Raw genomic sequence first — 26678 nt, 5'->3', positions numbered from 1 at the left:
ATATTTTGGTAGGCTATAATCCACTTAAACTCACAGCTAGTTTAATGTACACAGTGAGCTTTTGTCTTTTCTTTCTCTTTCAATATAGCAGCCTCCCTAAACAAAAAAATGCTTCTAAAGCAGTTTACATTGTGGGGGCGGGGCGGGGGGGGGGGTCTGCTATTGAGAGGAAAGCTGAAAACTTCTCCTATGGACACAGAAGCTTTTCTGGCCACAAAAGTGAGCCTTCAGAATTTTGTGGCTATTGTCCGTATATTAAACAGTAAGGCGTTTCAGTCTTCCTTACTTTGGAAACCACAGTGTTGTTGAAAATTGCCAGCCTATTCATAGGATGTTCATATGTCATCTGCTTATTCAGACCGCTTGCAAGGGCGAGTGAATAAATCCTTGCCTTTATTGCTGTATCATGTGACATGTGTATAAAACAAAGTTCATTAACAAAATGAAATTATGAAGCTTTAGCTGACGAGCCCAAGCATGCACAAGTGCTTATCTGAGATCACAAACATTCAGTTAGACAGAGGTATTTATTTTGTAGTCTCAGCTTGCAAATATACAGCTGTGTACTCGCAATTATTTTCTTAGGAAGGCTCCTTGGGATATAAGATTCCCTTCAAGCCCAGTCCTGCAGTCCTTATTCAGGCAAACCCATCACTGAAGTTAATAAAAATAGTGTTTGAGTAAGCAGTAATCCTCACTCAAATCCACCACAGATACCACTGGAAAGTCAGGGAGAAGATGTTGGGCTCCCATCACTTAGGAGGGATCAGTTGTACTTGCAGAAAGCAAGCTGATTAGGAAGAGCTCAGCTTAAAAACCTTTTTTTTTTTTTCAACTATAAGCCTTACACAAATATTTCAGACGTTCTAGTTTGGGTTTATTTTATAAACACATTAAAGCATGTTTATTACTTTGCTTGCCTGAAGCCAGGCAGGTATGGTCATTCCTTTTCCTTGTTGATTTTATCACCATGGAAGTAGAAATATATTAAAAGTGTTGCCTATCTCTTAAGAAACATAACCACATTGTCACACAGAAATAAAACAGGAAGGGGCTCATTGAAAAGCTATTGAGCTTATGAGAATATTTATCTTCAGGTCTAGAGGCTTTGACAGAAGCTTATTCATGTTATATATACATATTTAAGAAAAACTGAAGAAGGAAAAAAAGATGTTAAGTTGGATCCAGACATGTTCACGCTTAGGGTAGAGTCACTGATGTCACCTGAAGTTCCATTGATTTCAATGGGTTTACTCTAAGCATGATAGGCAAAGCAATTCTAAACCCTGGCCAGGAGCATCAAAACAGCTGTCATATCTGAAGCACTGCCAGCTCATGCCAGCCATTATTTTCTGTTGTGGCAGCTCCAGGCTGGTGCATGTGGGGGGCCTGGAACAGCCTGGGGCTCAGCAGCTCCATGGCTAACCCTTCACTGCCTCACACCCATAATGCTCTATTTCAGGGCCTTACTCTGGCCACTGCCAGCAGTAGCATTTGATCCACCACTGCCTGCCTGGTGGCAAAAGTGAACAGATAATGGTATTGTAGGGGGAAATCTTTGTCTTCCTTGACAGCACTTGGAATAGAGTTGCCACAATTCTAAGTAGGGATGCAGGTGGCGCTGTGGTCTAAACCACAGAGCCTAGGGCTTGCCAATCAGAAGGTTGGCGGTTTGAATCCACAGCTGTTGCTCGATCCCTGCTCCTGCCAACCTAGCAGTTCAAAAGCACGTCAAAGTGCAAGTAGATAAATAGGTACCGCTCCGGTGGGAAGGTAAGCAGCGTTTCCATGCGCTGTTCTGGTTCGCCAGAAGTGGCTTAGTCATGCTGGCCACATGACCCGGAAGCTGTACGCCGGCTCCCTCGGCCAGTAGAGCAAGATGAGCGCCACAACCCCAGAGTCGTCCGTGACTGGACCTAATGGTCAGGGCTCCCTTTACCTTTGCAATTCTAAGTACTTGGTGCACTAAATGTGGAGAAAAGAGGAAGTCAGCAATAAAATGAAAATAAAAGTATCAAATGCAGCATAGAACTAATATACCTTTTAAAACGTCTTTTAAAAAATGAAACCAGAAACTTAATGTTAAGTAAAGGAAGATGAGAAAAATTACTATTTTGGTTCACTATTGTGAATATTGTGGTGTTAATTAAATGTGTTATTAGTGCTGTCATCTTCTTATTGACTACTTTGATATACTTCATTTCACACCTCATTAAGCTTATGCTTTTATTTGCAATTTGGTTTCAGTTGTGAAGTAAGGTCGGGCCCAGAATTCATCACTAGATCCTACAGATTCTACCACAATAATACATTCAAGGCCTATCAGTTTTACTACAGAGGTAACCGATGCACAAACCCAATCTATACCTTAGTTATCCGTGGCAAAATTCGCCTTCGCCAAGCATCCTGGATCATTCGAGGAGGGACTGAAGCAGATTACCAGCTGCACAACATACAGATAATCTGCCATAGTGAGGCAGTGGCTGAGAGACTAAGTCAGTTGGTGAACCGCACATGCCCTGGATTTGTACCAGAAGATAAAGCCTGGGAACAGAATGTGAGCTACGATTTATGGAGAGAAGAGAATGGCTACGAATGCACCAGAGCACTGAATTTTGCTATGCATGAGCTTCAACTAATCCGTGTAGAGAAACAGTACCTTCACCATAATTTAGATCACTTGGTCGAGGAGCTATTTCTTGGAGACATACACACTGATCCTGCTCAGAGGATGTATTATCGTCCATCTAGTTACCAGCCCCCTCTTCAAAATGCTAAGGTATGTGAACATTTCGGTTTTCAGTTCCAAGGCACGTGCAAAGAGTATCCCTTTATTGCAGGAAATGCCCCAAATACCTAAGCCAAAAACTCTCATGCAAAGATCTTCATATGCCACAAGCATGAGTCTTATTTCCTCCACAGCTTTTGCCCAGTGCCCTCTCACATCCCTTATTACTGCTGCTTCTTTATGACTTGCATCCCAATTTTTTTTGAGAGCTGCAGCTTTACATGACCTGCACCTGACATCATACAATGTCATGTGAGTGACAGGTGGGCATGGCAAAACTGCCCAACAGGCTACATTAGCTTGCCTAGGGCTCAAGGGCCAGAGCTTCCCAACCCCTGTATTACGTCTTTTGTCATTCTAAGCTGTACTTCCTCCTTTAACCAAACTATAGTTTCTTGTTGTTAACACTTTGATATGTTTCTAAGTATTGTTGTGGCAAACAGATTCTTAAGTAATAAGGTTCCCATCTTTTCCCTTAGCCTGGGCCCTTCCAAGCTTCCATGCACTTTGAAATGTTCCTGATAATAATAGAATATATTCAGTTTTTCTTGAATGTCTGGAAACTATTCCAGCCGACCAGCCAACCATCTCAGAGGCTATTTTGCTTTGCTTTTATGTTTTACTAGAAATCTTGTATATCTGCAGGTCAGGTAAAAGTAGCTTAAGGTCACAACACAGTTGTGTGGTCTACAGACGCTCATTAAAATCCTGATAAAAAGAAGCAAATAAAACTTTACCTAATTCATTGCTTTTGAGCACTTGCAGATTCAGTGCACATCCACTAAGATTTTTACTAATTAATATTCTTCATATTTTATGCTACCAAATTCATAGTGTATTATTTACCTGTTCATTTAAAATCCAGTAAACTGCTTCATTCAGAACTCTGGCAGCCTGTGGACCATCTTTAAAGATAGCCCCACCTGGAATGCATTACAATAATCTAATCAAGAGGTTGCCAGGGCATGGATTATTGTGGCCAGTTTATTCCAATCTGGGAATGGTTCTAGCTTGCAAACAAGGGGGAACTGGAAAAAGGCACTCCATGCTACCTGAGCCTATGCTCAGTATCCCTATGCTACATACCTTTCCTTCAGAGAGAGTGCAACCCTATCTAGAACACAATTCCTGGACACAATCACCCACCAACAGAATGTCCATCTTGCTGGGATTCATTCACCCCATTACAACTTTCAGGCATCTGTTAAACACCTGCGCAGTTTTACCTGATTCAGATGGTAAGGAGAAATAGACCTGGGAATCATCTGCATAGTGATGAAGACCAGGGGTTATAGTTTAGAGCATTAGGAGAGAAACAAGTCATTAGCAAAGCATGTGTAAATCTGAGGAATTGAGAGAGAGAAAGAGGGATTGAAGCAGAGTGCTGCAGTTTTGCAGTGGGGCTGTCTGCACATCTTTTCTGATGGCATCTCAAAGGAATGCCTATAGCAATTGGAACCACATTCAAGACTTTAACTGTCATCAATTAGTTCCAGAAGAAAAGTTTTGGGTTAATTCTAGCTTAAGAATTCTTCTTTATTTTTCCATTATTTTTGCAGAAGTGACCGTGCTTGTAACCAGCTTTGCATAATTACTTAATAAAGCACCATTGAATGGACATGCAAAATATTTACGTATCTGTGGTGAAATAGATTTCTTCTGTCAGTTAGGAAAGAATGTCAGCAAGAGAAATGCAATCTATTTTTCAACAGAATACTTTTAAATATGTTTTACATTTTGTATTCTTCTATTCAAAGTCACAATGGCTATGTTTTCATGAGAAACAAGCAGAAGAAGCTCCTGGCTGGTCAGACCAGGTCCATCTTGACAAGCATTCTGTTTCCAGTAGGGGCCCAATGCAGATACTGATTTTAATGCAGACATGAATATGCATGACTATAATATTTTGGGTCAAAACTACATGTTTCCCCTGTGGGTTTTTTGTGGGGGGAGCTTTATTTAACCCAAAACCAAGTGGGGAGCATATCACTTCCACAGCAGTCTAATCTTCTCAAGCTTCAGCTGGTCCATTATGTAGCACCCAGATTACTGGCTGGAGTTCTGTTTAGAACCGATATCATGTTTAAACTCATGTTTAAAGCAGCTTCATTAGTCACCAGTTAGTTTTGGGGCCTAAATACATTAGTATTTAGAGTGTTTAATAATGTATGTTCTAAATATTTGAAAGACTACTTCATTCCCTACAGAACATTTTGGATGTGTAGATCAGTGGGCATGGGCCACCCTCAGAAATTTGGGGGGTGGGTGTGATCCAGCAGAGGGCATTCTCTGTGGCAGATCCTAAATTACAGAATTTCTTCCCTACAGAAGTGTGTCTGACACCTTCATTATATAGTTTCTCTTTTATGCTGAAGACATCTTTTTATTACCCGCCCTAGTCATGTTACTGTAATTTATTTTTAAATTGTTGTAATAATAATAATTTGCCCCAAGTGGTTTTTTTGGGGGGCGGGGGTGCCCAAAAAAATTTGTATATTCCCCTCTTGGGTGTCAAAGAGCTTGCACAGAACAATTTGGAAAGGAAAAATATCTACTATGGAAAGAGATGTCCTCCAATGCAAACTTCCACATCAGTTTACAGCTTCTCACAACTGCGTTGGGTAAAGCATCAACAACTCTCAAAGAAACATTTACACATCTGAACATCATGTGCAGTTTGACCCCTTGTGTAACTTAGCTATAGGTCGTAATGGCTTTCCTAAATATATGAAGGATGAAAGCATAGGATGCATTTTGAGACCACACAAAATATAGAGCTATGAGGTTATAACCTTTCTCCTTTGAACTTCTTTCCTTTTCTAATTGTCAGTCCACGGGGACTCAGCTGAAAATGAGCTTAAATGCTTAATTGAGTTCAAAACCACTAGTCTCAAACTCTTCTGGAAACTGGACACCGTGCATAAACAGAAACATTAAATCAACTTGTTTTTTTTAAGGCTTTTATGGTCACATAGTGTGCTGGGTGAGGAAATCACCTCTGAAGTGAATCAGGTGTATTGTACAGAATCTGTCTGGCAAGGCTTGTTTCATTTCCTCTTTATTATTATTTTAAAAAATAAAAACACAGCTAAAATAATTAAGGCATCTATGAAAAATAAGAGAACCTTGAAGATTTTTAAGTTGATAAAGCTGTAGAATTGGATGTGGAAGCCACATTTATACTACTAATATGGTTGAACTGAGTGGTAATTAAAAGCAAATGATTCCTGGATATGTTAGGAATGCTAAAGCTGAACAGAATTGATCTTATTCCAAATTCTTTACAGCAGTTTAGCGGCAGGATGATAAATCAAAGACCCAAAGTGAAAACCAGACAGATCTAAGCCAAGCTGCTAATTTGAGCACATTTCCAAAGACTCAAAAGTTTGTTCAAGCACACAGAATATAGCAGACTTTCCCTGCTAAAATGCCTTCTTTGTGGTCCTTAAGTAAATAGCACTTATTCACAATTAAATATAAAGACTGTCTTTATTCATAAATTCATATAAACTTCATACCCTTCAACAATATGATCCCAAATGCATGTGTGGCAGGGGAATCCCAGCCAGATGGGTGGGGTATAAATTATTATTATTACTGTTATTAAATAGTGTAGCTGCATTAGTTAAAGCAGCACTTCCTAGTGGGGTAATAGCAGCTGTTCAGTGCAGCATTTTGATTGCTCTCATGCAAAACATTTATTTCCAAGTATCAGGTGGTTTTGTGAAGAAAAGAAATGAGTAAAGGTAAAGGGACCCTTCCCTGACCATTAGGTCCAGTCGTGGCCGACTCTGGGGTTGCAGTGCTCATCTCGCTTTATTGGCCGAGGGAGCTGGTGTACAGCTTCCGGGTCATGTGGTCAGCATGACTAAGCCGCTTCTGGCAAACCAGAGTAGTGCACGGAAACGCCGTTTACCTTCCTGCCTGAGTGGTACCTATTTATCTACTTGCACTTTGAAGTGCTTTCGAACTGCTATGTTGGAAGGAGCAGGGACCGAGCAACAGGCGCTCACCCCGTCACAGGGATTCAAACCGCTGACCTTATGATTGGCAAGTCCTAGGTTCTGTGGTTTAACCCACAGCGCCACACGCTCTCATGCAAAACATTTACAGGTACCACTGTATTTCCAAATATCAGGTGGTTTTGTGAAGAAAAGATATGAGTACAGTAGGGTAAATGAGTATGCAGTATAGGCCACGTGCAGTTGCAGCCTAGATAATTTATTTACTTTGGGCATGCCAGGGGTGGGTGGAAACGGCCCACAAACAGATCAGTTGGCAGCGCCTTCTGGTTGTTGCAGTCAGGCCCCTTCAGAAGTCTCTAGGGAGATCCAGGCCAATTCTAGCTGTTAAAGAAACACAAAAACAAAATGAGCCAAAAAATAGTGGTATGTTTATATAATCAATTGATTTGAGGACACATTCATCATGTTCTGCTCTTGTGCCACCAGAACCAATATATTTTATTAATATTTATGAATATGTTAAGCTATTTAATATGACAATCTACAGCAATTAACAAACAAATTATGCCTTTACCAAATCATATATCTTACTTGCTTCAATTTGCATTCTTTGTTGGAATTCACACAAATAACGGTAAATTAGATAGATCCTGGAGTGATTCAATAACAGGACACTTTGTTATTTGTGATTCATTAACAGGACAGTTATTAAGAATATGCACTCTTAACACAATTTAATTGTGAAGAGGTTCTGCGTGTGGTCTGTCTTTTTCTAGATTTCCAATAGCCAAGGCTACAATTACAAAGCATTATTTTACACACACTGGGGAATGCTGCACAATATTCAGTGACTCACAGCTGGCACATACTTTTAGGGATCAAGGAGACTGATTTAGACAAATATAATTCAGAGTAGATATTACAAACTTGACCGTGTTGACCAGGAAACTCCTAGATGTATGAGAAACAGCTATGTCTTACCATTTTTGGATCAGTGTGTGTGTGTGAGAGAGAGAACTCTGCTTTTGCATACTGAAATAGTGTTTTCAAAATCAATTTATCCAGATAGAAATGACAAAAGAAAGTAGAATTACACATTATGACAGATGGAGCTGCTGTGTTGAATTCTCCCCTTCTGTAACACACACGTTGCAGCTTGTGGCCAGCTACCTCCTGCAGTGACATCAGCCCTCTAATTCCACCCATCAAATGATAGGGAAAGAAATGGATCCTTACTGTTGTCAGTCAGTGAAAAGCCCTGGAATATGATGGCTTCAGGCCCAGTCATTCCAGATCCAGGCTGTTGCTGCAGTAGCAGCCTGTCTGCGCCTCACTTTGCACCCTGCATGTGTGGCAGGAGCTGCAGAAGCAGCAATGACCCAGCCAAGTTCTGCGGGGCTGGAGTCTTGATTGCTTCTTCTGTTTCTGATCATTTAGAATAGTTCAAAGCAAGTTAAATGGTTGACTTGGAAAAGTGATCAATTAAATAAGGCCTTTCAGAAGCATAGGAGTAGGTGGGATGCAGTTGTTCTTCTTCTCAGTAGTTGCTCCCAGACTTTGGAATTGCCTCCCTAGAGAAGTTAGGCTGGCTTCCTCGTTGTTGTCCTCCTGCCAGCAGGTGGAGACTTTATTGTTCCAGCAGGCTTTTGGGAACCGGCTGCTTTAAATGAAAGGGCTGGTGCCATGCTGTTTTTATTGTAATTATTTGTATGGTTTTAATATAATTTATGTATATAGTTTTAATTCTATAAATTTTTAATTGTTTTTAATCCCCCTCTCCGTTTTTAGCTGGTTTTTATGTGTTTTTTTAATATCTCTAAGCAGCCTTTTCGGGGGGAAAGTTTGGGGTGGATGGGTAATAAATAAATAAATAAATAAATATAAACCTTTCTCGGAAATGTTTGCTAAAACTATGAGAATGTATTCCTTTTACAGGCGAATTAGAATATGTTTTTTAAATACTGGCCTGAATTTGTTTTTTTAAAAAACAACTCCCTTAAACTTGTAAAATGTACTCATGAATAAAAATGGCAAGTACTATATTGATGCATATATGCAGACACTACATAGAAATATTTCCCTTTCTTTTTTGGTACCTGGCACTTGTGCTTAACAGAAATTCAGTGCCAGGATCTTGGAAATGTCTGCAGCCTGGGCCAGGAATTTCAAGCAGGGCTGATATGGAAGCTAGCGAAGACCAGGAAGTGTGAAATAGACTGAGGTTGAAACATGAATTCTAGATCATTTCTGGGTTATAACATCAGCTCATTCTTTATGTTCAGATAATTTGTGTCCTACACAATTTGACAAATCAGAATGGTAATTTGATCCAAAAAATGAAGTAAAATATGGAAAGAGAAGATTAAAAATAAAAGATTAGAGAGAACCTGCTTGAACTATTCAAGACAAGATAAATGGCTTAAGAGAGAGGTGAGGGAGAACAGCCTCTTAAGAACTGATTTCAGAGAATAAAACAGGAAGCATTCAGTCTAGATTAATAAGATGCCACAGAGAGCACCAGAAACAGTTGATGAATCCTCAATCCACAGGAATGTGCGTTATATCCCACACACACATTCACAGCCACTGCCAGTGGATGTTCTCAGATTATTTTAGTGTGATTTTATTTTTATTTTTGAAATAATGCTCCAATTTTGCAACTTGCCACATCCAGGCTCAATCCTCATGTCAGTATTTTCTATGGGATGTCAAGTTGCTTTCTTAAAATATGTCAGAACATCCAGAAAATGAATGTCTCGCTCCTGTAACTTTACAGCGGACTTCAGCCATTGGAAAATAAATTACAATCAAATGATAGCGAATGCACCACATTAAAAAAAAAAATCATAGAGTGCAAAAAATTGTAGACTTGAGGTACAGATGAGCAGGAAACAAAGCATTTAAGAAAGTCAAATCCAGTTGACACAACTATTTCAGAGAAGACCTAGAAGGCAATGGCAGGCAATCCAGGGACAATTAGCACTTTTATAGCATTTAGATCTGCTCCTTAAACAAAATATTTAAAGACCAAGTACAAGGTTTGGATCATTTATGAAAGTCTTTCAACTGCACAAAGCAGTCATTCAGAACATGAGAAGGAGACAGGCTTTATCAGAATCGGAGAGGATTGCAGCTATCTTTGATGTTAATGCTGTTTCCTGAAACTGGCGTTTTCAGTTTCTATACAGTGACCAGAGAGAAATAGAGGAACAGTACACAATTTCACATAACACCTCCCCAGTTTCTCTCACTCTGTGTCTGTCTTATTATGCCTCCCCCCCCCAAAAAAAAAAATACTCAGGGATGCAAATGTGTGTTCAGGGGCCTGGGGCTCTTAGAAATAAGAATCTGGACTCAGACAATGCTAATTAGATAGGGCATGTTTATTTTATAGTTCCTTGCTTACAGTTATGCAGACCAGTGTTCTTCCTTCCAGAATTCCCTTTGCCCCATTTCCTAAGGTGGACTATCTCATGCTTAGCTCAGAGCATTCTGAAATCCTGGTCTTGATAAAGGAATGAATTGGTCATAAACATTACATCTCTCCTTTCCCCCTAACTATCAAACCACAAATATAATTGAAAACACAGAACACTTGAAAACACTTCTACAACTGTGTTACAAAAACTACAACTATAACAATATTATACAGCTAAAGCCATAGAACAAAACCAAATAATTGCTGTATGGTTCACAATGGAACACAATGGTTGGCCCTCACTGGGTACCTTTGACCACACGGAAAGGAGTTGCTGGACTTGGTACAGCAGGAGTACGCTTTTTATGAAGTTGCCATCATGCCTATGAGTTCTGAGCGGTGCTGTGAAGTAGGTTAATGATAGAAACATTTCTTGTTAATTTTGGGGGACCCCTTGTGCCGTGACCATTGTGCCACGTGCTGTGATTTGATATGGCACAGAATAGAAGAGCACTGAGTATATCACATGGCTTGAGATTGTATTGAGAGTATATCGCATGGCTTGAGATTGTATTGAGAGTATATTGTGTGGACACAAAGGGCATCCCACTTTGAATGGCGTTTCTGTAGCTCTCTTACTCTGCTTCGTTGCAATATATGCCGTATCTCATTGGTGCAAATTCTTGTTTTATATTGCTTCCATCTGCGGTAGCAATATATAGAACTTCTGAATGTCCCTATAAACCTCTCAACCTGCCCATTTGCTTGTGGCCAAAAAGTGCAACGTTTCAGTGTTTGAATCCAGTATAGTCTGAAAATTAAGCAAAATGATGGTCCGTTTTTTACTTTGAGAATATGTTAGCTGCTTCTTGTTGGAATGTTTCTGGAGCACATGCACAGTTTCAGTTTCTTTAGTGGGGCTCCCTTTCTCAATTTACTGGAAATGTACAGTATTTCTGGCATTTCATTTGCCTGAGCAGTGTCTATAGTGTTTTAGCAAGAGTCATATGGGATTCTCATAAAATTTGCCTGAACATTATGTTGGCAGTGCATATTCTAAAACAGCTGAATAGCAGAATAAATATCAGTTGTTATATTGAATTAGTAAATGAATTAATTAAATGAGGTAGCTTTCAAAAATTGGCTCTTACAGTTTTTGAATTTTGTGTTTTGGGGGCAAAATAGACTAGTGCTGTTCAACAGTATGTATGTATGTATGTATGTATGTATGACTTCACATTTGTTAGCTTGGCAAAGATACACTTACTTTGGTATTGTGTTCCACATACCCCTCAACTAATTAAGGCCTCTTCAGCATCTTGGATAAGCATTGTCTGAAGAGAGCTTATCAGTCAATCACTTTGATATTAAAATGTGGTGGGGGGTTGTTGTGATGGCCTTTCCTTCACATTCTATCCCCTGCATCTTCTAAGAATTTGCAAAACTCTTTTCCAAAATATATACATTTGTCATTGCAAATTAGTATTGCTTCGGTAGAATAGGTGACAGATGCAAGCATGCATCTGAGAAAGACACTGTTTGCCTCATTTCTCATATTTCACAAAAATGCTAATGTTTAAATTCAAAGGAAAATGAGCTATATTTTGCCTTCAAAGAGTTATAAAATTGAATGGAAGCAGACAAGCCAGACGGCTTCAGCATTTTACATTTATTGGTACAGAATGGTTTCAAAGGGTCACAAAGTGAGATGCAGTTGATTTCTTCCTAGTTCTAGATACCTGAACTCTTGAGTCCTTAAAAAAAAAGGACTTTCCAGTATCATTCCCATATAATTATTTTGCAGTCTTAATAAATGTGGACCATTTGTAAGCTTGAGTTATAATTGCATTTTTCAGGTCCTCCCCTGCCCCCATGAGTTGCCTTATCCATGTTAGCCTCATCTATGAGGTCATGGAAAGCCTGCTACTTATCACTTTGTGGGGGAGAGATGCTAGCCATTCAGTAATGTGTTCTCTTGGGACTGAGATAGCAGAGTTGTGGAACACTAGTGGGAAATTGTGCTAAATATCTATGAAAGTATTTTTACATGGCATAAGCTCCACGGCAACAGAGGGCAAAAAATCCCAGACTTTTCCATTTGTTTTAAGTTATTTTCAGATCCATTTTGGAATCAAACACCTCAAGAGTTTTCCCTTGGGCTCTTCATGGGAAATCTTACCCAGAAGACCTAGACACCGATTCAAGAGCCTTTAAAATACTGAGTATAATAATCCTGACCTAACATGCCCTTCTCTGCCATTAGTTGGCTGTGCCTGTAACTCAACAATTTTATGGGCTTAATGGCTTGCTGCTAAGTACATCTTTTAAGGCTAACCAAAGTCAGCTGAATGAAACGGTTCTCTTAGTCGACATGTCTAATAGGCTAAAACTGGTTGTTCTTAACTCTTTCCAATACTCTCAACTTTTAAAACAGTTCTTGGTCTACAAACATCATCTGGTATAAATCAACACAGTTCCTTTAAAGTTTTTGGATCGAAGGTTATTTACACCTGATGAGAATCTGGACATTTTAGTTTGAATTGTGCCAGGCTGAAAAGAAAAAAGAGGCAACAGGAAGAGAAATCCTGAAATAATTTTTACTTTAAAATTACAAAGTTCGTATTAAAAAATTATGGTGCATTAACCAGGGAAAAAAGAATGGTCTCAGATAAGTTAAGGAAGAGAACAGAAATGTGTGTGGTGTTTATATAATACATCCAAAGCATGCTAAAATGAAAGCTAGAAGTAATTGGTTCCCAGAGGCCAAGTGAGATATCGCCCAAAAATGCAATCGTTCTGCATACCATTTGTGGGTTGATTTCTTTTTCTCTGTGGCATCACAAAAAGAGGAAGGAGTAGGATAAGGAAGGCTTCAAGGCCAGGATAAGAACAATCATTTGCTTTCCTTTTGCTCCCATTATGAAAAGCTCAATTGTTTCATCTTACTGCTTTTATCATTTGGGAAAGGATACATTTAGCACGTTGCAGCTCCAGATAAAGGAGGCATCAAAGGTACATGCAACATATAAGGAAGAGAGAGGAACGTTTTTCCAAACTGTTCTCTATTTCCACTCATTAAGATTCAGATTTTTAATGCTTGTTTTACCTAAGGATTAATATGTCACTTTAAAATCTGTACACCTCATACATTTTTTGTATTTTTTATATTAAGTTATATTGAATTTGGGCAGGAGATTCTGGGAGTTAACATGGTATTTCATTAAAATGCATAGAAGGAAAAAGAATGTTTGAGCTTTGGGGTTGATTAAACACAAAGAAAAGAAGATCAGTCACCTGAAGTGAGTGTAGCATGAAGAATTTTATTATTTTCATCTGTGGGATGAGAACATGAAAGTGATTAATAAATATGAGGTTCAGTGACTGGAAAGTAATGTAGAGTATTCCAAGACATTCAAGATGGTTTGTTGGCTTTCATCCAAGGAAATATATTGCATGTCTATTTTGCTTAATAGGACTTTATAGCAAAGCAAATTGTCTCATGCATTCCTGGATTCCATCTCTCCTTGCCTGAAGCAAGCCAGTTATGTTCACCTTAAAACTCAGGGTCTGGAACACACTGGCACAGGCTCTTACTGCCACAAGCTATATTGACTGGGCCACAAACTTCTGCCACTGTTTTAGAGATGGTTTTCCCTTGGGCATGCAATGAATTTGCAAGTCTTCTCCTGTCTTACAGCTGTACTGAGGCAGATTGGAGCGTGGTAACCAATAAAAAAACAGTTCAATTTTACATGCTCTATCTCAATCAGATTTTATTGCAGCATTGCATAGTAAGGACAATTAACATTATCTTGCAAAAAACGGTACCGGGGGCCAATTCATCTGTTGTTCTTTAAAAGGGCACTATATCTAGTACAAATATCTCTTGAGGAGTGGTGTCATTTTCCCTTGGTGGAAGTATGCATGTCTTATACAGTTGTCTATTTCCTGTGTTTATTCTGGAGGTAGGGCTGTTTCACGTTTTTTTCTACACAGAAATTGCCATAGAAAATCCATATGCAATACAACAAATGTGCACAGTGTCCATTCTGGGCATAGGAACCATTATTAATATATGGCCACCATGTATGGCTTGCCTAAGATTTTTTGCTACTCTTAACAACTCCACTTTAAAATCTGAAATTCCACTACAGATAATGCTGAGGTACAACTCTTGGGTCATGTGGTGCTTCAGCCAAACTCCACAAAACTTGCCACTTCAAGCAACTGCTAGGTTTGGTTATGCTGTATTTCCAACCCTCTATAAGCCTTCTTAAACCACATATTCTGGAGGCAAGCCCATTCCCATAGAGTGATTGGAACTAGAATGGTCTTAACTCCCTCCAATAAAAGGAAGCTTTCCCATCTACCATCACTCTCCAGGATTAACCTGCAGTCTGGATTACAGCACTTGATAGAAGATGCAGCCTGCATTAACTCAGGAAAGAACAAGAAAAGCCAGACTTGCAAGGGAAGTTTCAGCAAAACTAAAACTGACCGGAGTTACACAGGGGCTTCTCGTAATCGCTTTTTTGTTTAGTCTTCAATGTTTTCATTGTTGCAGAGCCACAGTGGAGATCCCCACGAGGGGCTGAAGATTTTAATCAATAGTGTTGCTTAAATGCTTTGTGCTAAGATACAGTTTTAGGCACACTTCAGTACTTCAAATTCTTCTATTCCCTTTTAAGAAAGTTCCTTATTCTTCTAAAAATATAAATATTATGCAGATACTGTGCATAATGATCCACATTCTCAACTACTCAGTCTTGCATTTCCCTCTTTTGTTCATTTCGCAATTAACATTTAGTATCTGGGAGGTGGAGACAACACATGGCAACTGCTTCCTGTTAAAATACCCAGAGCTCTTCTAAAGACTAAAAAATATATATCAAAGGTATACTGAAATAGGCAGCTGCTTGCCTGGGACTGAACAGCAAGGCTTGGGTCACAAAAGAACAAGTGTGTGTTCAAATAGAAATGGCACGACATATTATACGGTTTGTTTTTCCAAGAACGCTGTAGGATAGTAAATCATTCACTGGAATAAATGAATATGGTTATACTGAAAAGCATTATTAGTGCAAAAGGTGAAAAGAGGTATGGAAATACATTACAAATCTGGCCATGTATCAAATGTGGTTGTAACTGTGTAGAAGCTGCAACGAGAAGGAAAAGACTTCCATTTTGCACAGCACAGAAGCCCCAGAGTCTGCCTTGTTTGCCTTAGCAAACCTTGGAAGTACCGTATTTTTCGCCCCATAGGATGCACCGGCCCATAGGACGCACCAAGCTTTTTGGGGGGGAAATAAAGAAAAAAAATTTATTTCCCCCCCCCCCAGGCACTTGTGGGGCCGGCAGCGGGGAGAAGCGCTCTTTTGCCCGCCGCCCGTCTGCAGACCAGGTCCGGGGACAGCGGGAGGACGCGCTGCGCCTCCCAACTGTCCCCGGAGCTTGCGGGGCAGGCAGCGGGGAGAAGCGCTCTTCTCCCCGCCGCCCGCCTGCAGATCAGGTCCGGGGACAGCGGGAGGACGCGCTGCGCCTCCCAGCTGTCCCTGGAGTTTGCGGGGCAGGCAGCGGGGAGAAGCGCTCTTCTCCCCGCCGCCCACCTGCAGACCAGGTCCGGGGACAGCGGGAAGACGCGCTGTGCCTCCCCGCTGTCCCCGGAGCTTGCGGGACTGGCGGCTGGGAGAAGCACGTGTCTCCCCGCCGTCAGCCTCCAAACCACATCGGGAGACAGCGGGATGGCGGCGTTCCGCCTCCCCGCTGTCCCCCGACCTTGTGGGACTGGCGCTGCGGCTCTCCTGAAGCCTGGAGAGCGAGAGGGGTTGGTGCGCACCGACCCCTCTCGCTCTCCAGGCTTCAGCGAAAGCCTGCATTCGCCCCATAGGACGCACACGCATTTCCCCTTCATTTTTGGAGGGAAAAAAGTGCGTCCTATAGGGCGAAAAATACGGTAAATATTACAGCACAAGTCAGAGATGAGAACCTGTAGTGGGGGCTGATGAAATTTGGAATCCAACAGCCTCTGGAGGATCACAGACTCCTCATCAGTGGCATAAGGTCACACTTGCATCCCAAGGGCTATTACAATGGCTAAGGTTGCTTGCCAAATTTTGGTTCTGTAAAAGAATCTACTTGTTAAACTTTTATGCAGTGTAAGTGGAACACACAGAAATTATGCCATTATTTTCCCCCCGCATGCTATAGAACCAGTAAGAGAACATGCCTCTAGGAGCTTCTAGACTGGGGACTTTTTAGCACTACAGTGGTACCTCTGGATGCGAACGGGATCCGAATTTTAGAATTCTACAAATGTTAGCATGCATAAAAGCAGAAGCTAAATTTTTTTGTTAATTTATGAAATGGCATGAAAGAGCCCAAGATAACAAAAAGGGGGAACTTTAAATTCTGTGGCCATGATCAGTCAAGGGAAGGTGGTAACTCTTGCTGTTGACACATAAGGAAAAAAGTGTTTCACTTTCACCTACTCTTAAGTACTATCTGTAGACTGGAATTCACCAAATTACTTACTTATTTATTTAGAAATTGCTTCCCATAAAACATCCCAAAGTGATGTAAATATGCTCAAGTGTTTGAATATGCCCAGTACAATTAAGTGGGGGGGGGGGAGCTTCCCCTTCCATTTCATATTACAAAATGATTATTTTTATTTATTTGTACCCTGCCCTTTCCCCTGCTTTTGAAAGTTTCCAGTTTCAAAAATATGCGTCTGATGGCCCACCCATCTCTTAGGCACTCTAAGTACTGAACCTATAAGGAAATTTGATTTGCTAGCAACTGACTATGTGTCTTACAAAGTTTCTATCAGTTTTACAAGGTTTCTGTTGGTTTTGTTTCAGAACCATGACCATTCATGTATAGCATGCAGGATCATCTATCGGTCAGATGAACACCACCCACCAATTTTACCTCCGAAGGCTGATTTGACTATTGGATTACATGGGGAATGGGCGAGCCAACGCTGTGAAGTGCGTCCTGAAGTGCTCTTTCTCACCAGGCACTTCATCTTCCATGACAACAACAATACCTGGGAAGGTCATTACTATCATTATTCTGACCCAATCTGCAAGCACCCCACTTTCACCATCTATGCCAAGGGTCGTTACAGCCGGGGAGTACATTCATCCAGAGTGATGGGCGGAACAGAATTCGTGTTTAAAGGTAAGATCATTAGTTTTCAACCAAAGCTCTTTCCAAAGTACAGCATAATTTTTATAGCACGTAGCAAAACACATATGTGGAGGGATTAATATCATACCAAATTGCCCCACATGTTCTTGGATATCCATCTCACAGTAGACCAGCTCAGTTTCTTGTAGCCATGCAATGCTTTATTTAAGTTTCCTGCTGCCTTCAAGTAGGACTATATTCCCGTAGTTCTCATGATTCCTGCCTTGTGCTGCTGCACTAAGTTGAATGGCCCAGACTGGCCAGGGAAGGGGAATCAGTAAGCATTATCGGGTATTTTGACAGATAGGAGCCAGACTCTCAGATTTCTGTAATAGACCACCTCTTTCTGTGACGCTTGTATGATGCTTTTGGGTGGTCTTTGGAAGAGGGGTTGGGCAGTTTCTAAAGCCTTTAAAAGCTGTTACACATCTTTGTTCTGGGTCCTCACCGTCTTGCAGGGGTGGAAGCTCTGTTGCAAACGAAAATAAAGATCTTCCTTCCTTCTAAAGAAAGAAAGAAACTTGCTGCAAAGCAGCAAGGTCAAATAGTGTCAAATAAAGGGCAAGTACTTAAAGCTTGGAAGTAGTGTAAGACAGACATGAACTAATTACCAAAAAATCAAGTTAAGATACCTGTTATGAAACAATGGAATTAAATTCTAAAGTGTTGTAATCACAGCCAACTGTGTTAAATAAATATAAAACGTGTATCAGTCACCTTAAAGAGAGCAAGCAGTTCTCCTTGGCTTTTAAATAGAACCCCAGGGATAGCTGAGCTACAAACAGTTCTTAAAAGAATCAAATGAAAAAGACACATGGCAACTATAAAATGAAAGGTGGTTGTGCTGAAAGAGTAAGGCTGCGAGTTCTTTTTCCGAAATGGTAAGAGAACACACCAAACTCCTGCAGAGTTGAGGAACAAAAAGCCTTCACTCCTAACATCCATGACAAACTTGGAGACCTTGCCCATCACTTTTATAAAGGCATTCCTGGGTTTGTGATCAATTGGTGGGCATTCCAGTCTTAAGCATAGACCATAAAAGCTAACCTATGAAGTCAAAGGATGAAGTCAAACATAACAAATCTAAACAGGGCTGCTTCTGTGTTAAAATGACATGCAAGGGGGCCTGGATTTTTGTTAGGATTTGTTGAATTGTTCATATAAATTTATTAAAATATGCCACCCAAACTTGAAACAGGACCAACTTAAGTTTGTTTGGAATTCCCTTTCTTGAGGCCCTTTCAGTTCAGCTGGAACTCAAAACAAAATTGTTTAAATTACTTTTAAATTTAATCTAGTCAGTCTTTTCAGGATTAGGAGAACTTGGCTGATATAAATCAAGGTTGGTTTTTTTAAAGCTCTGAAGTTTATAGATTATCCATTCCTCAAGATGTTGCACACATGAAGCTTTAAAAGTGTGGATAATATATGATGGTAATGGAGCTGACATTTTCTGAGGTTTTTGGTTTCCATTTGGAACTGGTTACTTCATTAGCTTTCTGAGCAAGTATATGTTAAAAGACATAGCTTTATATCCTGGCTACAGAACAATTTTTAAATGAAATTTGAGTGCAGTTTTATAGCGTCCTCTCTCATGAAAACCAACTTGGTTTTATTTGTAGGCTTGCCTGGGGCAGCAGGGTTGTGAAATAGAAACTGTTTAATCTCTTGCCTTTCCTATCTAGACATCAGTCTTTTTTTTCTTGTCTTTTTTGGTGGAACTTGCTTTCCCCTCTCCTTGAAGACTTAATTATGTGAACCAATGTTAGTTCATTTGCTTAGTATGCCCACAACACAGAAGCTAAAAATGTTTGTGAAAATTGAACAAGTAACTGACCCAATTTATTGTCCCCAGCTCATTATATAAATACATTTGAGTTTTACACTTTGAAAAATAGGCGTATTAAAATGTTTGATGACATTTAGAGGCTTAAAAAGAAATCAAGAGCATCAAACTGGAAAAATGATTTATAATTAATTTCAAATAAATTTGCACCTTATTTTAAAAAGTGTATTAATTTTTGTGCTTACTTTAATGAAGCTTTATTGAGCAACTGTATAGCTGGGGGTATATGTGTATGGAAACAAATTTCTATGAATGTATGTTTAAAGCTTGGATTGAGAGCAAAGTACTGGATCAGCACCCTGTGGCTGTTTTCCCTGTAAAATAACTATCAGAATTAAGCGCGCTTTTTTTTTTAAAAAAAGAAGAATGTTAAATGTAGTTTTATGTTATATTTAGATGAGAGATCAGAACCACTCTAGTAATCACATGATCTAATCTAATGAGTAAAGGTATAAAGTAATTGTTATTGTTCCTAAATCAAAGATTGCAACATGTCCTCACCTTTGATGCTATTTTATCTAGCATGTGCATAAGGAAGTTAGGGCAATAATAGACAACCCTCCAATCCAGAGGCTGCTTACGGGTACAGGAACTCCATTTTAGCTCAGAACTCTCTTGCTTATAAATATGTGAGTGCATAAGCTTTGATTCAAGTCCTCCGTTGAAATGAATGTCAAAGAGATGTAAACACCGCTAACAAAATTAAATGCTTGCATTGGTCATGCTCATTAAAACAAGAAAAAATGAGGATATGTTCATGCCTTGCTGAAATATTTGTTCATGGCCAAGGGTCAGTAAATCAATCAAGATTGGCGGTTTGCCGTCTTCCTTGGTGTAGCCTTTCCACGCACATACGTGTTACACAGCAGTTGCATGATTTCATATTTTAAGGAAATTTAAACCTTTTCTTAACATTGTCCAATAGCTGTAAAGCAGTCATGTGATAGTCCAGTGACAATGAGAAGTGAAGCGTGCCAAGGAGGAATACATATACCATACAGACCAGCAATGGTTACTATAGAAGAGGAGGTGATGCAACCTGTTTTGTATATCATAAGGTAGAGTAGCATATTAAATCTAGGTCATGCCCAAGGACTAATTCCTTTGAACGCTGTCGAGGCTGAGCTGCAAGAAATGACACTTTTTGCAAGTCTCCCAACAGGAACAGAAAGCAAACCACCACCACACTAGACAATTTTGTTACTCAGGGAGTGAGCAAAAAAGTGTTTGCTCATTGTGGGGCAGGGAGAATGGTTCTCTTGGCTGAGGTCACCTATCTCAGCAGTTCAGGAAGCCCTGTCCTCACTCTCAGATCAGCTTTGTTTTCCATGATGTCACCACATTCATACATTATCCCTGATTCAATAGGAAGAGAGGAGAAATGAACGGCAACGTACAGGCATACAAAGTGACCATAAAGATAAAATGGGTGATTTGCAAAAACAAAATGGCTACCTTGAGAGCTTGTTTTCTGGTAATGCTCAAATTATTGAGCATTGTTACCACACTGAGAATTCAGCAGTGTCATTAAATCTATGTACAGTTGTACCTCGAAAGTCAAACGCCTTGTGAGTCTAACATTTTGGCTCCCAAATGTCACAAACCCGGAAGTGTGTGTTTAGGTTTGCGGAAGTTCTTTGGAACCCAAACATCAAATGTGGGTTCCGTGGGTTCCGATTGGCTGCAGGAGTTTCTGCAGCCAATCAGAAGCTGCACCTTAGTTTCTGAACATTTTGGAAGTCAAACAGACTTCTGGAACGGATTCCGTTCAACTTCTGAGGTACAACTGTATCTGATTTACATTTTGCTCACTCTTAAAATGACTTATGATTATTTTCATCTAGTCAAAACAGAGCACTGCTACAAGAAATTCCCACAATAAGCCAACTATGTACCTTACTAGTGTTCCACTACTAAATACTAGATCTGAGAGCATATTTATTCAACTCACTAACTTGTGGACATTGTTCTAAGAGCCACTAGCTTAGATAAATTTAAAAGGGGATTGAGACACATTCAGAAGAGGATAGATGTGTTAATAGTGATCAGTTATGATAGCTAAATGGTTTACAGGAAGCTTACCTGTGAAAAAGCAGTTGCTGTGGGCAAACAACGGGAATGGCTGTCGCTTGTACTTTTCTTAAAGTATCTGGCTAGGCACCGCTAGAACAGGAGGCTGAACTAGAAGGGCCCAGGAACTAATGAGCAGGGCTCTTCTTATTACTTCACTTGCAAATCTTACTGGTTTTGATTTTAAACCCCTTTTTTCTTTCTTTCCATACACTTGAGTTACTCTTCACATTTATAAAGGCTTAGTTCAGAAGCAAATGCTGTGTCTTTCAAGGTCAATGGGTTTAGAAACTTCTACAGAAGAGAATCAAACTCTTCCTGAAATAGAAATCTGGCTGTTGACAAAATCATATTACCTCAAGGCACAATTAACAGTCCCTTCTTTGTTTTTTTGCAGTGAATCATATGAAGGTTACACCCATGGACATAGCTACTGCCTCTCTACTGAATGTCTTCAATGGAAATGAGTGTGGGGCAGAAGGATCCTGGCAAGTTGGGGTGCAGCAAGATGTTACTCACACCAACGGCTGCATTGCTTTGGGAATTCGCCTGCCGCATACAGAGTACGAGATCTTCAAAATGGAGCAGGATGCCAGAGGGAGATACTTGTTGTATAATGGCCAGAGACCTAGTGATGGATCCAGTCCCGACAGACCAGAAAAGAGAGCCACCTCATACCAAATGCCCTTAATTCAATGTACTTCATCCGCACCAAGAGTAGATGAAACTTTAGAAGAAAACAAACTAGGATGGTACAGCAGTGGAGCACCAGCAAAAAATCCCTGTGCTCTTGTTTTGGTTATGATGCTGGCTGTTAGTACTGTGCCAACATTGGGCATTTACAGCTAGAATTGCATTTTCAAATGACTCCTATCAGGGCAAGTGTAGGACTTAGGCTACATGGGGAGAAGATGTCATAAAGCATCTTAACAGACAAAAAAAAGGACATTTTCTTGATGCCTGAAGAACTGTTGTTCCTTTTATCCTCCTTGAATCATGAATAGCACCAGTTTGCTTCTGCTTTGAACTTCATCCAATCTGATCCATGGCCTGACATGACTGCACAACAGTAATTGCACTTTAAAACTGCAGTTCTTCACCCTTCAACCCTGCCTTCAGTTTGTTCTTTGGAAGAAAAACTTATTGGGCTGAACTATCTTACACAACTTTTCATCTACCAACTGTGCTGTTGCAGTTGCTCCTACTCCCCAAATCAGTTTCATCTTTGAATTTGATTATCTAGAATTATGCTTTTATCGTATTGTGTCAATACTGATAAACTGCATTGTTCTTATGTTACAGTGTATATATGTATATATAAAAAATCCAACTAAAGATGTATCTTAAATACACTTTTATAGAGTTTACATAAAATATTACATGATCTTTAGGATCAAGAATGCTGAATGGAAAATCTCAAATTAAACCTGCACACATAATTTAAATGATTGTATATATAGGTGGTGAATTTAAGAATAATCGGAGATTTAGAGTGACATATGGCGCCAATGTTCTTTAATAAGTTGCCCAACTTATCACAGTTCAAAGCAATTTCAGGGGTCCACCAACCAATTTCCACCAACTTTGAAAAAGCAAAGACAAAGGGAAGAAAGCAACAAGATCTCTCAAATATGGAAACCAAGGTGAATTACACCATATCTTATAAGAAATTCAGGATAGTGGACAGTTTGCCAAATGCAATGCACTTGACATTCATTTTATTAGACTGGGCAATTCAATAAAGCAAGCAAGGCTTAATCTTGATATATTTATTTTTGCAAGACTTTTTTAAAAAGAATTCATAATAGGTTGTGGCAAAAAATGGAGTTTAACGAGGAGCAGGATGTTAGCCAAGTCCGTTTCCTTTTATTAGTGAAGTAGACAAACTGAATATTAAATGATTCCTTTTTTCACTGGGAATGGGACAGGGGATCATGTAAACTCCATTGCTTTAAATCAGGGACAGGCAAACCTATCGCTTTCACATTATTGGACAGAACCCCAGCCAGCTTGGTCATTGATGATGGGAGTTTAGTCCAGCTACATCTGTAGGAACAGATTCCCCACTCCTGCTTTAAATTCACAGTAGCCTCTTTGCATAATGCCACAATGACAAGGCCAGGAAACACAGAATCAAAAGATACTCTCCCTAAATACCATCTTATTTAAAACCAGCAGTTTGAAGAACAAATTATATCTTCTCTTTCATGCATGTGTATTCACATATAATTTATTGACATGTACAAGGGGGACAAGTTTCAAATCCACTGGTGAAAAATAGCAATGGGTAAACCAAGCCACGGTGTTGAGTCCCTTAGTATAATAGGAAGTGTTCTGTGATAAAATACAAACTTACAAATTGGGACGCATGATAAGAAGGAAAGGAGCAATAAGAAGCTGCAGAGGGAAGGTGGCATAAAGAAACTTTTCTCCCTTCTGTACATAGAAGCATAAGATCAGAGTCTTCTATCAACAAAGGGACACAACTAGGTATATACAACCTGTGGTAAGGCACAACAAACAGAAAGTGAAGGATGCAACTGAGTCTACAAAATCTCGGAAAAGGGACCATTCTTACCAGCAGAATTATAGTTCTAATGTATAAACATTCACTGGAAGCTGCTGCCATGGGCTTGCTTTCTCCACTTATTTTTTATCATCTGCAGAAGTGAAAGGGGAACTCATTTATGCTGAAGTAAGCAGAGATACAATTCAGAGAGAGAGATCTTGTACTTTTGACAATGACAGTGAAAAGCACCATGTGCAACACCTGTATTTCCACATCTGCCATAACTAGATATGAGAAACCTATGCATATATTTGGCTCTGGGCTGCAGATTCTTTGACTGTTCTGCCACAGGGTAGATTATGATTCCTGAATTGGGAATCTGCTACAAAGCTTCACCTGTCCATCAGCCCTCCCTGCCACCTAGAATAATAGAATCTCAGAATTGTAGAATTCGAAGGGACCCCAAGGGTCATCTAGTTCAGGAATATCAACTAAATCATACATGGCATATGGCTGCCCAACATCTACTTTAAAATATCCTCCTTAAATTGTGGTCCTCAGAACTGGACACAATACTCCAGGTGTGGCCTGACCAAGGCAGAATAGAGCAGTACTTACTTCCCTTAATTTGCTCCTGCATAGCACTGATGAGTCATGTTAAGCTTGGGGGTCCTTTCCACATGTACTATTGACAAACCAGATGTCCCCCATTTTATAATTGTGCAGTTGTTCATGCCTAAGTATAGAACCTTACAATTGTCCTTACTGAAATCCATTTTGGCCGTTTTCCAATCTTGTTAAGGTCATCTTGAATCCCGATTCCGATGCCCCCGAATACTTTCATCCAAGTCATTTATAAAGATGTTGAACAACAACAGGCCCAGGACAGAACCCTGTGGCATCCCATTTGTCACGTCTTTTCCAGGATGACAAGAAACCATTAGTGAGTACTCTTTTGGTTTGGGCAGTCAACAAGCTGCAAATACACCTAACAGTTACCTCTTCCAGTCCACATTTTGCCAGCTTCTCTGCAAGAATATGAGGGACTTTGTCAAAAGCCTTACTGAAACCAAGATACACTATGTCCACAGCATTCCCCTGATCTACCATGCTTGTTAATGACTCTTCTGGCATGACTTGCTTTTGAGATACACATGCTGGGTCTTTGTAATCAAAGCATCTTTTAATTATCTGTTCTAGGGCATTTCCTGGTAAAATGTTAAGCTGATTGGTCAATAGTAACCTGGGTCTTCTCCCCACCCTTTTGAAGATGGGGACATTTGCCTGCCTGGAGAACAGGTGAAATATTTCTGCCTTCTGCAAAGACTTCATCTGTTCTCCAAGAATTCTCAAAGATTATAGACACAGGCTCTGATATCAAATGTGCAAGCTCCTTTACTACTCTTGGGTGCAGCTCATCAGGCCCTGGAGATCTGAACTCCTTAACACCTGGTTTACTATGCTGAGCTGCAGCTCCCTCCTTGCATTGTTTGTTATGCTTTCATCAGGTTAGGCACTGGCTTTCCTTTTGGGTGAAGGCAGAGGAAAATAGGTGTTGATCAGTTCCGCCTTCTGTCACCCAATAGCATTTCTCTATCTTCTCCACGCAAGAGATCTACTACTTGCTTGTTCTTCCTCTTGCTTCAAACACAACCAAAGAAACTTCTTATTATTTTAAACCTCTCTTGCAAGCCTGAGTTCATTCTGAGCTTTGGGCTGCCTGACCTTCTCCCTGCAACTGTATACTCTTCCTTCCTGATTTCACCTTCCTTCCATTTCTTATACATTCCCTTCCTACACCTCAGCTCATCTGTAAGCTCCTTATGCAGCCACACCCGTTTAGGTGCCTCCCACTTTTCTTGTTGCAAATTGCCTGCATTTGTGCCTTCAATATTTCACCTTTAAGAATCACGTACTGGGCTCCATTCTCTTCTGAGTATTTCTGACTACAGTAGTTCCTTAAGATTTTTGAAATCAGCCATCTTAAAGTCCTGAATGCATGTCGGACTACATTCGGTTTTCTCTTGCCTCTGAGGACATGATCAGTTCCTCCCAAGGTTCCCTGTACTTTCACTTTGTTGATCAGTTCCTCCCTGTTGGTTAGTACCAGGTCCCCTTGCTGCTGCTTCCACTTTCTGGGAAGTGAGGGAAGTGAAGAATTTGTTGGATGTTACATTATTGGCAGAGTTTGAGTTCCAACAGATACTGAAATAGCTGGATGTCTCCTGTGAGTATACCACTTCTTTTCAATAGTTTGGTAAAGTGCTCTAGGAAGGCACCATTCAGGTTTGAAGGCATGTTTGATTGGGAAGTTGGAACAGAGTAGAGCTGGGAGCAAGTTTGAGATTTTAAGGTGGTTGTATATTTGCATAAAACCAAGGGTGTGTGTTTTTTTTAAAAGATATTTTATTTTTGTAACATTAAAAAACTATTTTTCCTTCCCAGTTTTCTTCTCTAGTTTAAAGTGCCAGGGAAGTTTCAGTACTTGTTGAAAATGTTGATTAAATAAAGAGTAAATGAAACCAAAATTCTTGAAAGTCTTCTCAGTAGTTTTTTCTGTATTCAATAGTTGTATCCACCAAGCTGAAGAATTTTAACTATAAGCTCTTCCTGTGTCCATGTGCACAAAGTTTATATTTTATATTGAGTAACTATTATCTACAGCTGCATATCAGGCCATATAAAGTTAAATATAAATCTTGTTTGATAGCAAGTAGCAATTTAATATGAGTTAAATGGTTCATACACCATTAAGCTTATATATTATAAACATATAGCTGGGGGGTAAGCATTCATTCTTTTTCTGAGAGATTTTTTTCCCAAAATTTCCAAACTGATCTTTAATTTCCCTTGGCATCAACAATCAAAGACAACAACACAATCCTGCCATG

At 39.9% G+C, this 26678-nt stretch overlaps 1 protein-coding gene across 1 annotated transcript in view; it reads left to right on the top strand.

The window, feature by feature from the left end:
- The window catches only part of APCDD1 (APC down-regulated 1), a 36719-nt gene extending 10404 nt beyond the window's left edge, over positions 1-26315 (top strand). Inside the window, exons 3-5 of the mRNA XM_081873869.1 lie at positions 2248-2779; positions 17032-17353; positions 21676-26315. Of these exons, the coding sequence (XP_081729995.1) occupies positions 2248-2779; positions 17032-17353; positions 21676-22127 (1306 nt within the window). The 3' untranslated portion in view covers positions 22128-26315. The remainder of the gene's footprint in view (positions 1-2247; positions 2780-17031; positions 17354-21675) is intronic.
- Positions 26316-26678: the final 363 nt, after the last annotated feature.

The sequence above is a fragment of the Podarcis erhardii genome (assembly GCF_964252035.2).
Source record: "Podarcis erhardii genome assembly, chromosome: 8".
Taxonomy (NCBI): domain Eukaryota; kingdom Metazoa; phylum Chordata; class Lepidosauria; order Squamata; family Lacertidae; genus Podarcis; species Podarcis erhardii.
This window is presented reverse-complemented; position numbering and strand designations above follow the sequence as displayed.